We start from the raw sequence: 12147 nt of genomic DNA, 5'->3' as shown, positions 1-12147 counted from the left end.
GATCAGATATAGATTTTGATTTGGGTAAAGAAAATGAAAAATTACCAAAAATGCATGAGTAAAAATCAAATGTTTGTTGTAACTCAATTTAAACTGCTTAACTGAGGCAGTAGCTTCATAAATCGCTTTGCAGCTTTATAGACATGCATTGCATGACTGACTATTGTAGTTTCAACTAAGTTAAATGAGATCGAAAATCCTTACATTTAAAGCAACAAAACATGATTTAAATGGTACCTAATATTCACAATACCCATATTTATCTTCAGATTTATGTCACGCTATTCTCCGGCCATGATCTCTGAAAACGGATGCTGGGTAACTGTTTATTTAGGTCAACGCGAGATGTCTGATCTGTATCTAAATGTTTTGAGTTAACGATGGATTAGACAATAGAACTTTAAGTTAAACTTGTAGGTATGTTGTAAATAATAATGGTTGGTTGAGTCGAATTGTATAGGGTTTACTAGTGACCCCTAGCAGTTTCACACGGGAAGTTTTTCTTACTAATGCTTTTTACAAGTGAGGAAGACAGTGTGTAAAATTACTGAACCAGATATACCTACCGATAGTTTGAAGCCTGAGAAAGTACCTACATTCGTTCTATCCGGGTTTTTAAAAGGGTACTGGAAGTACTTCCCTAACTAGGCCAGTGGAACCCCAGAAAATAGCTAGTAAATATAAACGTTTTCTTTGAATCGCTGTAGGTAACTGGAGATTATAGTTTTAATTTAATTTTTTTACTATGCTCTATTAATATTAAAACCAAAATAGATTTGCATACTAACAAGATAGTTGGCAAAATATATGGCTATATTTAATCAGCAATAGCAAATCAAAACAAATTATATTTGTTATTAGTTACGTGTATCTATATTGACGTTTGCGTTATTAAGAGCTTTTGAACGATTTTTCTATAAGACCTTTGTGGGGCTTTTGGACCCCACATGAGCATAATTACTTGAATCTGAAATTCATTGTTGAAGCGCTTCTAATCTACAAAGATACAGCCATTTTTTAATGATTTTCCATCATCAGGGGGACCCGCTGTGGGTGCAGCGTGAGGGAATTTCAGACCCTTACTGGCTAAAACCCACCATGCTCCTTCTAAAGCCCTTTATGTACCAGGGTCACGGTAACTCGTTCGAACCATCCCGCAGCCCCGGCAGGCATCAATGGTATAGCCTAAGGTGCTACAATTACGAACATTTCGCCATAATTACTTACAACAGCAATTAAAACCCATACAATACAAAATCTAAAGATTCACTAATTAACTTAATTGAATTCTTTACAAAAGTCGAACAGTATTAACCTTTTAGAACATGATCTAAAAATCTGAATATTACGCAAAAACTCCAATTACTTTGTACTCACTTATGTGTATTTAAATATTGCTGTAAATCGATATAAGTTTATTATTTGGTCGATATTATTTGGCAAAAGTTAATTAATCACGATTTGGTCTGCTATCACAACGATCTTCGGAAGCCGATCCATATTGTAAGGTCATATCGGTGTAGGGTGACCATGTGTTGTTTATTATAGAGACTTTCTTAAAAAAAAACTTCACAGTACTTATATATATTTTTTTTGAGGTACGTTCTCTCTGACTTATGAATAAATCAAGGTAATAAAATTGATGAATGATGATTGATGTATGATTTGTTAAAATTGACAGATAATTTCAATGAAATAATTATAATTAATTTCTATTGTTGCATAATTATTTATTTGTTTTGTGGGTACATACATGGGATTACATTACGTAGGTACATTCATGCCCTTGAAAATTCAAAATAAAAAATCGTTTTGCCCTTAAGAAGCCACATAATCGCTTACAATAATTAAACAATACATTATTAACAATGAAACTCGTAATAAACCTATTATAAATTCATAATTATGACTTCTATAAATGAAGAATTTAATTGCTGATTGATGCTTAAACAATGACAGAGCTTTCCGTCTCAATAGGATCTTGATGTCACATACAATAAAAGGTATTAATAAGAGATCTCTTGAGATTTCAAGGTCTATTTTAAACCCTTCTCACGTCCAAAATGTCAATGATATGTCATGTGAGCATTGTAGCATTATTGCAGTACAATGGATGGTTTTTATTCAAAGGATTTATTGATGTGTCATTAAAATACCTACATAAGTTCTAAGAACTTTATTATAAACGTTTTTGTATATTTTGTAGCTTCAGCTTTAATATAGGATTCTATTGATAATGATGGATGTTAATCTGAGAAAGTATATTGTAACCCGAGCAAACAAGACCAAAAATCTATTTTGAAAAAAAAAAATATATATACTATATACTTTTCATATTTCTTGATTATTTAATTCTCGTCCACTTACTTTCTATTAGGAGTATAATTATGGTAATATTATAAAGTCACTCCAAAACAGACGTACAAGTTTCTGAAATGTGTTTATAGATTTAATTATTTTTTTCTAAAAAAGCTCTCCGCCCATATGATGGTCACCCTACAAAAGAAGCTCGCAATGGAATTTGTAAGTGGGCAAGGTCGAAAATTGATGCGCGATCGAGACTAAGTGTCCGTATGCACGGTAATACGACCATTCAAATAGGATTTGTGTGTCAAGCGCACTATGTGGGAAGGAACCAAGCTTTGATGTTAATATTCGTAGCCAATGCGTAATGTTTGTGGAGTTCAAGTTTAATATAATGTAGCTGTATGAGTAAACGAACGATCTAAAATATATAACTGATGATACTCATCGACTAAAAACTAAGTGAAATAGTTTACCTACAAATATTTCTGATAATAGCAGCATTGAAAAACTTGCAAAGAATACACAGAGCCTTACGAGAAAGCTTAGAGCAAATATGTTAATTCTTAGTAATATTTGAGCTGGTATATAAATAAAAGTGATAGACACTTTTTAATGGACCCTAGAAATATTATTAAAAGATACCATTGTTAAACCAGCTACAATAATCACCCATCCATCAAGATCTGCAGATACACTCAAAGTGCAAAAGATGACCTAACGAGGTATCTTGCATAAAGCGATCCCCGACAATTATACAAGTCCATCCTCGAAGTCATAATATCGTGATGATGAAACATCGACCACGACTTGAGAAGAAGTAGATCGACCTACAACAAACTATATATACTGTACTGACGTTGTAAGGTTATCAGTTGCATCCACAGCTTCTGGGTAGCAAGTTCATCTTACCAACAGCAAAACAAATAATAACAATGAAATTGGTAAGATAAAAGTTGCTTTGGATAGTAAAACAAATATTAATTGTATCAATAAAGAATAACAAATATTTGGGAGATGTCAATAAATAGTTTTATCTTGATCTAATAATTACCAGGATTAAAATGATCATGATTAAATTAGAAACCCACAAACAATACTTAAATAGATACGTTTAATAATCATACTTATCAATTTTTTTTGTTGTAGTTCATCGTGTTAGCCGCCGTCGCATTGGCCCAGGCCGCCAAATTGGACAAGACCTACCTCCCACCCAACGCTCAATCTTCAGCTGGATCTGCCTTCCTCGAAACTCCTCGTCTGTCTAACGGATTCCAAGACCAAACTGGTGCCTTCTCCAATGGATTCTCCAACACTGATGCTTACTCCCAGAATGGTGCTAACTCCCAGAATGATGCCTACTCCCAGAACGGTGCTTACTCCCAGACTGGTGCTTACTCAGGTTTCGAAGCTCGTCCCGAGCGCGCTCAGGCTGCCTTCGAGAGGAACGCTGCTATCCTCCGTCAGGACAACTCCAATGATGGAGAGACTTACGCGTACGCTTATGAAACTGAGAACGGCATCTCCGCCGAGGAGAACGGAGTGGCGACCAATGGAGTCCAGGCTCAGGGCGGTTACTCCTACACTGGTGACGACGGCCAGGTCTACTCTGTGAGGTAAAGATTTATTTATCCAGACTGATAGGTATATTACGAAAAACAAAATTAGAACTTGGACATGTTTAAAAACTATTGATATTAACAGGTACACCGCTGACGAGAACGGATTCCAGCCCCAGGGTGACCACCTCCCCACTCCCCCTCCTATCCCTGAAGAGATCCTGAAGGCTCTGGAACAGAACGCCCGCGATGAGGCTGCCGGTATCTACGATGACGGTAAGGATCTTAATTAACAATTCAGTTGGTTCCCGGCCTAGCTTTAGCTAATGATTTAAATATTTTTTTTTTGTGCGCAGGTTCTTACAGCGAAGGCAAATACGAGGGCACCAACCAACAACAGTACTACAACGATAACGCTCAAGCTATTAACTACAACAACGCTCCGTCTAACAACTACAATGACGCTCAGTCTAACAACTACAACAATGCTGATGCCGTCGTCACCAACAACGCTTTCCTCGGCAACGACGCTACTGGAAGCGGCAGCTCCGTCGCCGGCGTGCAGAAAGCGTACCTCCCTCCCTTCGCTCAGCGCAACAACCAGAGGAGCGGAGCGAGGCAATCCTCCTTCAACGCGAGAGACGGATACCGTTACTAGAGACTGTAGAATTATGATTGTTAAGACGACTTATTAAAATTAAATAATGTATTTATGACTAAACTGATTTAGATGTTTGATTTATCAATTTTTTACACCTTACCTAACCACAAACAAAATATTTAGAAATGTATAAATGCAAAGAGGCTTTAGAGAATTAGAAATGATTGAAATAGTGACACACATAACATATGCAATATAATAGCAAACAAAAGTCTCGAAGTATGATTAGACACGAAGATCTTTAGAAATTTTGTTACTGTGGACTCTAGACCTGGACGATTCCGCAGTTTTCCTGCCATTTTACAAAACACACGCTCAACCTGAAGTATTTACAATTCATCGACGGCAGAGGGCCACAAAACTTCCGCTCCTAGGCAAAGGCCTTCTCCAAGCTGTGGATTTGCCCATATTAACTGCACTGGGCATGCCTGTTGATGAGCACAGTGCGTAATGTCTTAGCTTCGGAGATACCACTACCCACATCTGATTGACCCCTCTTCCCTATTCAGAATATAAAAATCCTCAAAAAAGCGTAAATAGAAAAGAGATTTTTATGCTCTGCAAATTAATGCAACACGCATTAATAACGGCCGAGTATTTAAAACTAGAGTAACTATTGAGTAAAAGTTATAAGTTATTTTAGAATTACTTAACTAAGAAGATATGTGGAAGTAAAAACCAAATATGGTTTTTAAATTTCTAAGAATAATTTCCAAACGTTTTCCTAATACTCTTTATATTAATTTTGAATGACTCTTTTCATGAAAAGCGAACAGAGAAATAGGTCTTTGTCCTAATGTATTGGACTTTGTAGATAATCTGATTACAGAAAACAAAAGAGCTGCATATTGTTTTGATAAAGACCTCATTCGATATCAGGTCTTTGCTCAGGACACGCACACAGGCAGACACAGCATCCTACAACCCTAGTTTCATGCCAATCTCCCAAGATACAACACCCATAAAACATTACACCCCTGAAGTATGCAAAAACAACACCAAAATATGGAAAAGTAGCATTATACGATTTTGCGACTTAGCGTATTATGGAAACATACAATCATAGCTATAATATAGTGTCTATACTAACTTTAACTCTAACTTTAACTTAATTTTTTTGGGACTAAAAGCTGACCCCAACACTGTTTGGAAAAGGCTAGGTGAGATTCTATCTATAGCGACTTTTCACAGTTTTATTTCACAGTCTCCGTGGGCTGTATGCTTGACATTCATTCCAAAGTTTCATCATAGCATCAACTATTAATCTCAATAACTTTTGAATCAGTAATTTCCTTGACTCGAAGTATTGCTACGGAAACTCATCAACCCAATCATTAGAGAAATATTTTCTTATATTTTGATGACATAATTTCCGTTTAACTTCATTAATTAACTTAAGACTGCTAACCGCAATGAATGACCTATATGTATATGACGTTACATCTAACAGTCACTTGGTCAAGGTGAACTAATGTTTCCGGTAACTACGTTCCAGTTATTGACCCATCTACTTTTTGCGCACATCACGATGTTACAGTTTAAATCGGACAAGGTAATATTACATACCAATCAAAATACATCATGATTAAGTAGCATAAAATGAATTATCCGGAAAAAAACTCTGGCCATTTAAAGATGGTTAAATTACCATTAATGCAAACTTTGGCATATTATACGACGTATACGCTTGTCCTAAACAATGTACTAAGTAATACCTGTTCGCTTTGCTATATGTACCGAAACTTTCTTATCGATGAGCTTCAGTAAAGGTCAACCGCAATAGAACAAGTTCATCCCCGAGCATCGCATCGTCATTAAGAAACATTGCCGCTACTTGCGATGTTACTAATTGATCTGCACCTGACTATATATACTGTGATAACGCGCAGAGGTCATCAGTTGCATCCACAGCTTCTGGGCAGCAGGTTCAATACAACAATAAATAAAAATATAAAAATGAAATTGGTAAGCTGACGTAGTGAAAGTGATCTAGTGAGTGCTACTGTGTATCGAATGTCAAGTGTTGTAAAATATTATATTATTTTTCAGTTTATCATTTTAGCTTCAGTCGCTCTGGCCCAGGCTGCCAAACTGGACAGAACCTACCTCCCACCCAACGCACAAGCTGCCGCAGGATCTGCCTTCCTCGAGACTCCTCGTCAGTCCAACGGATTCCGTGATCAATCCGGTGCTTACTCCAACCCCAACGCGTATGCCCAGACTGGTGCTTACTCAGGCTCCGAAGCTCGTCCCGAGCGCGCTCAGGCTGCCTTCGAGAGGAACGCTGCTATCCTCCGTCAGGACAACTCCAATGATGGAGAGACTTACGCGTACGCTTATGAAACTGAGAACGGCATCTCCGCCGAGGAGAACGGAGTGGCGACCAATGGAGTCCAGGCTCAGGGCGGTTACTCCTACACTGGTGATGACGGCCAGGTCTACTCTGTGAGGTGAGAATTTATTTATCCAGACTGATATATGACTAGAATTAAAATTCGAACTTGGACATGTTTAAAAACTATTGATTATTAACAGGTACACCGCTGACGAGAACGGATTCCAGCCCCAGGGTGACCACCTCCCCACTCCTCCCCCCATCCCAGAAGAGATCCTGAAGGCTCTGGAACAGAACGCTCGCGATGAGGCTGCTGGCATTTACGATGACGGTAAGGATCCCAAAAACATATTGTTTTCTGTTACAGCTTATCAAAAGGTTACAATAACACATTTTCTTGATTTTTGTACGCAGGTTCTTACAGCGAGGGCAAATACGAGGGCACCAACCAACAACAGTACTACAACGATAACGCTCAAGCTATCAACTACAACAACGCTCCGTCTAACAACTACAATGACGCTCAGTCCAACAACTATAACAACGCCGACGCAGTCGTCACCAACAACGCTTTCCTCGGCAACGACGCTACTGGAAGCGGCAGCTCCGTCGCCGGCGTGCAGAAAGCGTACCTCCCTCCCTTCGCTCAGCGCAACAACCAGAGGAGCGGAGCGAGGCAATCCTCCTTCAACGCGAGAGACGGATACCGTTACTAGATACTGCAGAATTATGATTGTTAAAACGACTTATTAAAATTAAATAATGTATTTATGACTAAACTGATTCAGTAGTTTGCTTTATCAATAAAACCTTATTTAACCAACAAAAATAGGTCGATGTATAAGAGGCTTTAGAGTACCAGAAAAGATGAAAATAATGACACATAAAACACATGAATTATGTATAATAACAAACGAACGTCAAAGGAAAGATGTTTGTAACTTTGGATTCTGGTCTTTGACGTTTACGCAGTTTTCGGCCGTTTTACAAGACACATTCAACCCGAGAAATATTTACAATTCATCGTCGACAATGAGTCGCAAAAGTTCCGTTGCTGTACAAAGGCCTTCAATATGTAGTTACCGCACCGGGCTTCTGCAAATCAAGAAATTGGGGCAGAACAATGTTGGTTTACATCCAAACATCTTCTTCAAAATTCAGAAATTATTAAATTTCCCATAATATACGTAAGTATAAAAGTGTTTTTTATGCATTACAAATAGGAACAACATCAACGACGGACGAATATTTCCACTAAATTAACTTTCATGTCAAAATTAGATGTTATTTTGGAATGAGCTAAGTACTAAGATATGCTCGTAGAACAAAAATCACCTCATGGATTCCACACACATTTTCTAGGAATCATTTACAAACGTTTTACTAATTCTCTAATCATCAATGTTGGATGGCTCTTTTTCAGAAATGGCGAATCGAGAAAATACGAGTCTTAATTACCTATGTAGGGAATCAGATTTCTGAAAAAACCGTTTAACAAAGTATAGGTAGCTGCAAATTGATTTGATAAAAATTTAGGTCAACTCTTTGCTCAAAACACGCACAACATTTTAACACCATATCTACAAGATACAGCAGCCATGATTCATAACAACACGTATGAAAAAAAAACAAAATATGATAAAACCATACCACAATATGTGTTTTATGTCAACGGCCATTTTATGTTTTATGTAAGTTTTAGGTTATTGCGTATTATGGAAACATGCAAATTCGTATCTGTGATTCGATTTGAAATTGGTGTCTACTGATAAATATCAAAAAACGAATTCTGAAGACTTAGACTTTGTTTTTTGATGATTAGAAGCTGATCCCAACATTGTTCGGAAAAGGCTAGGTGAGATGCTGTCTATAGCGATGATTTGACTTGTATGCTTGACATTGATTAAAGTTTCACCACTTATCAATCTCAATAGTTTTAGAGTAAGTCATTTCCTTGACTCGACGTATTGCTGCGGAAACTCCGCTGTCATCGCAATCATCAGAAAAATATTTTCATATACTTTGATGACATCATTTCCGTTTTACGTAATTAATTAACTTAAAGCAATACTATCCGTAGCAAATGACCTATATATGACGTTACATCTAACAGTCACTTGGTCAAGGTGAACTAACGTTTCCGGTAACTGCGTTCCAGTTATTGACCCATCTACTTTTTGCTCACATCACGATGTTACAGTTAAAATCGGACAAGGTAATATTATTACATTCCAATCAAAATACATCATAGTTAAGAAACATAAAATTACCGTTCCAGATCTAGAAAAAGCCTTGCCCATTTATAGATTGCTAATTGAAAAAAGATACAAATATTTGATAAATCATACAACGTATATTTGACCCTAACAATATACTCATACCAGTACATTTTGCTTATAATATGTACCGAAACTTTCTTATCGGTGAGCTTCAGTAAAGGTCAACCGCAATAGAACAAGTTCATCCCCGAGCATCGCATCGTCATTAAGAAACATTGCCGCTACTTGCGATGTTACTAATTGATCTGCACCTGACTATATATACTGTGATAACGCGCAGAGGTCATCAGTTGCATCCACAGCTTCTGGGCAGCAGGTTCAAAACAATAATAAATAAAAAATATTAAAAATGAAATTGGTAAGCTGACGTAGTGAGAGTGATCTAGTGAGTGCTACTGTGTATCGAATGAAAAGTGTTGTAAAATATTAAATTATTTTTCAGTTTATCATCTTAGCTTCAGTAGCTCTGGCTCAGGCCGCCAAACTGGACAGGACCTACCTCCCACCCAACGCACAAGCTGCCGCAGGATCTGCCTTCCTCGAGATTCCTCGTCAGTCCAACGGATTCCGCGACCAATCCGGTGCTTACTCCAACCCCAGCGCGTATGCCCAGACTGGTGCTTACTCAGGCTTCGAAGCTCGTCCCGAGCGCGCTCAGGCTGCCTTCGAGAGGAACGCTGCTATCCTCCGTCAGGACAACTCCAATGATGGAGAGACTTACGCGTACGCTTATGAAACTGAGAACGGCATCTCCGCCGAGGAGAACGGAGTGGCGACCAATGGAGTCCAGGCTCAGGGTGGTTACTCCTACACTGGTGATGACGGCCAGGTCTACTCTGTGAGGTGAGAATTTATACGGTCTAATGAGCTAGCTTTGCTATCATGTTGGCCTATGAAAACCTTTCAATAACTCAATATTGTTTCGTTTAGGTACACCGCTGACGAAAACGGTTTCCAACCCCAAGGTGATCATCTCCCCACTCCCCCTCCCATCCCTGAAGAGATCCTGAAAGCTCTGGAACAGAACGCTCGCGATGAGGCTGCTGGCATCTTCGATGACGGTAAGCCTTCGGTTTCCTTGGACTTTGGTATAAGATACCTAAATGAACATCTCAATAAATATTGACATTGTGTTCCAGGATCTTACAGCGAAGGTAAATACGCCACTGACAACCAACAACAGTACTACAACAACGCTGCTCTCGGCAACGACGCTACTGGAAGCGGCAGCTCCGTCGCCGGCGTGCAGAAAGCGTACCTCCCTCCCTTCGCTCAGCGCAACAACCAGAGGAGCGGAGCGAGGCAATCCTCCTTCAACGCGAGAGACGGATACCGTTACTAGAGACTGTGAAATGACTTGTTAAAATAAATTATATTTATAGCTAAAATTTCTTTTATATTGTCATTACGAATCCCTTTCAAGACAATTGCATTAGATTAATTAAACTGAGATTTTTTTTTGCCCAAAGGTCATTCAAAAAAATCACCTTGTGCCTTGAAAAATCACAAAACTTGCACAAAAATGTTTGCCCTTCATATCACTACACTATCCACCACGTGCGTACACCGTGCACCTGCCAGTCTGATTATTATGCCGTGTCGTTATTTGTTGGACATTTTTTTCAGACTGGAATAACTTTGAATATATACGAATTCGCTAAAAGCATATTTGGAATACACTGAGCCATTTATTTTTAAATTATAATTGTGTACTTGTGATGAATAATGCATTAATTTGGACAAGGATTCATCCTTTGATGTAATTTTGTTACCAACAATTATTATACATTCGTCCAACTCTAAACTACTGTTATTTGGAGTTTTCCCATTATGATTCATCATGATTTACTCTACACGAGTGTTCCAATTGTTTATATAATTCCATACCCTCCACCCCATTAAACATTTTTATTATTTCCTTACTACGTAGCTTTCTCACAACCATTTTTGAGTCCACTTTCGGTCTTATCGACTGTAGCTGAGTACTTTCAAGTAATTTCCATGGAGCCACTGCCTATCTCACTTCCTCAACTCAGTTTTCTAGGCAACCCGATACCCCTTGGTCGACACACCCATTTAGATAAAGAATAATAAATGTCATGAAGAAATTATATCCTGTACCCGGATAAAAAGTACTGTATTCGTGCCTTTCATCATCGTCAATCGTTTCAAGCGTTATAACGTGAAAACTTAACAAACATACAAATAAATCACATCTATGAGTAAGGATTCACGGTCGTATTATTTTTCGATCATGACATTTGATGGTATGCTCTAATTTGCCTTTCAAGGGTACCCATACCTGATGACCGTTTAAGATGATGTTCATATATGTAATTACTAGCTTTTGCCCGCAACTTCGTTCGCGTGGAATAGTGACTACCAGCAGATTTTTGATTTGACCAATAGATGGCGCTATATGTCCGGAATAATTCTTTTTTTTTTTTTTTGTAATAAAAACTATCCTATGTCCTTTCTCAAGTTTCAAACTATGTCTGTACCAAATTACACACAAATCGGTTCAGTAGTTTAGGCGTGAAGAAAAGACAGACAGACAGACAGACAGAAAGACAGACAGACAGACAGAGTTACTTTCGCATTTATAATATTAGTTTGGATTTGTTACATCTTACAATTAATAAATTGGTCAAGGTGAACTAATGGTTCCGGTAACTGCGATCCAGTTATTGACCCATCTACTTCTGGTGTATATAACGAAGTTATAAAGGGCCATTTGTTAATTATTTTATAAGTTATGGAACTGCATGGAAGGATAGCTTATCTTTTGTTGTCAATAAAGGTCTAGAAAGTTACCTGTGAGAAGTTCAAGTTTTTGGGGCTTTGGGAAATTCATGATCTATCTATCAACTCAACAGTTGCGTCCTTGAAAAAGAAAAGAAACAGCAAAAAGAAATTGCTCCTTAAACGATCATTACAATACGTTCTTATGAAATGAACATGGATTTAGAGACTTTATATTGAATGGAATCTCAAATATTCTACCAAATT

The 12147-nt window shown here is 37.9% G+C and overlaps 3 protein-coding genes across 3 annotated transcripts; all 3 read left to right on the top strand.

The window, feature by feature from the left end:
- Nucleotides 1–3141: 3141 nt before the first annotated feature.
- Nucleotides 3142–4582, top strand: LOC110376227 (pupal cuticle protein 36a). The gene is made up of 4 exons (XM_064038183.1): nucleotides 3142–3248; nucleotides 3454–3920; nucleotides 4009–4139; nucleotides 4220–4582. Exons 1-4 carry the CDS (start codon nucleotides 3240–3242, stop codon nucleotides 4519–4521), a joined length of 909 nt encoding a protein of 302 aa, XP_063894253.1. The 5' UTR covers nucleotides 3142–3239; the 3' UTR covers nucleotides 4522–4582.
- Nucleotides 4583–6424: 1842 nt separating this feature from the next.
- Nucleotides 6425–7642, top strand: LOC126055518 (cuticle protein 2-like). Its single transcript, XM_064038220.1, has 4 exons — nucleotides 6425–6489; nucleotides 6574–6974; nucleotides 7060–7190; nucleotides 7274–7642. The coding sequence occupies exons 1-4, from the start codon at nucleotides 6481–6483 to the stop codon at nucleotides 7573–7575; spliced, it is 843 nt and encodes a 280-aa protein (XP_063894290.1). The 5' UTR covers nucleotides 6425–6480; the 3' UTR covers nucleotides 7576–7642.
- Nucleotides 7643–9423: 1781 nt separating this feature from the next.
- On the top strand, nucleotides 9424–10503 carry LOC110376229 (cuticle protein 2-like). Its single transcript, XM_064038304.1, has 4 exons — nucleotides 9424–9496; nucleotides 9581–9981; nucleotides 10069–10199; nucleotides 10278–10503. The coding sequence occupies exons 1-4, from the start codon at nucleotides 9488–9490 to the stop codon at nucleotides 10478–10480; spliced, it is 744 nt and encodes a 247-aa protein (XP_063894374.1). The 5' UTR covers nucleotides 9424–9487; the 3' UTR covers nucleotides 10481–10503.
- Nucleotides 10504–12147: the final 1644 nt, after the last annotated feature.

Source organism: Helicoverpa armigera, chromosome 15 (genome assembly GCF_030705265.1).
Source record: "Helicoverpa armigera isolate CAAS_96S chromosome 15, ASM3070526v1, whole genome shotgun sequence".
NCBI classification, from domain to species: Eukaryota; Metazoa; Arthropoda; class Insecta; order Lepidoptera; family Noctuidae; genus Helicoverpa; species Helicoverpa armigera.
Note: the sequence above shows the minus strand (reverse complement) of the source record. Positions and strands in the feature narration are given on the sequence as shown.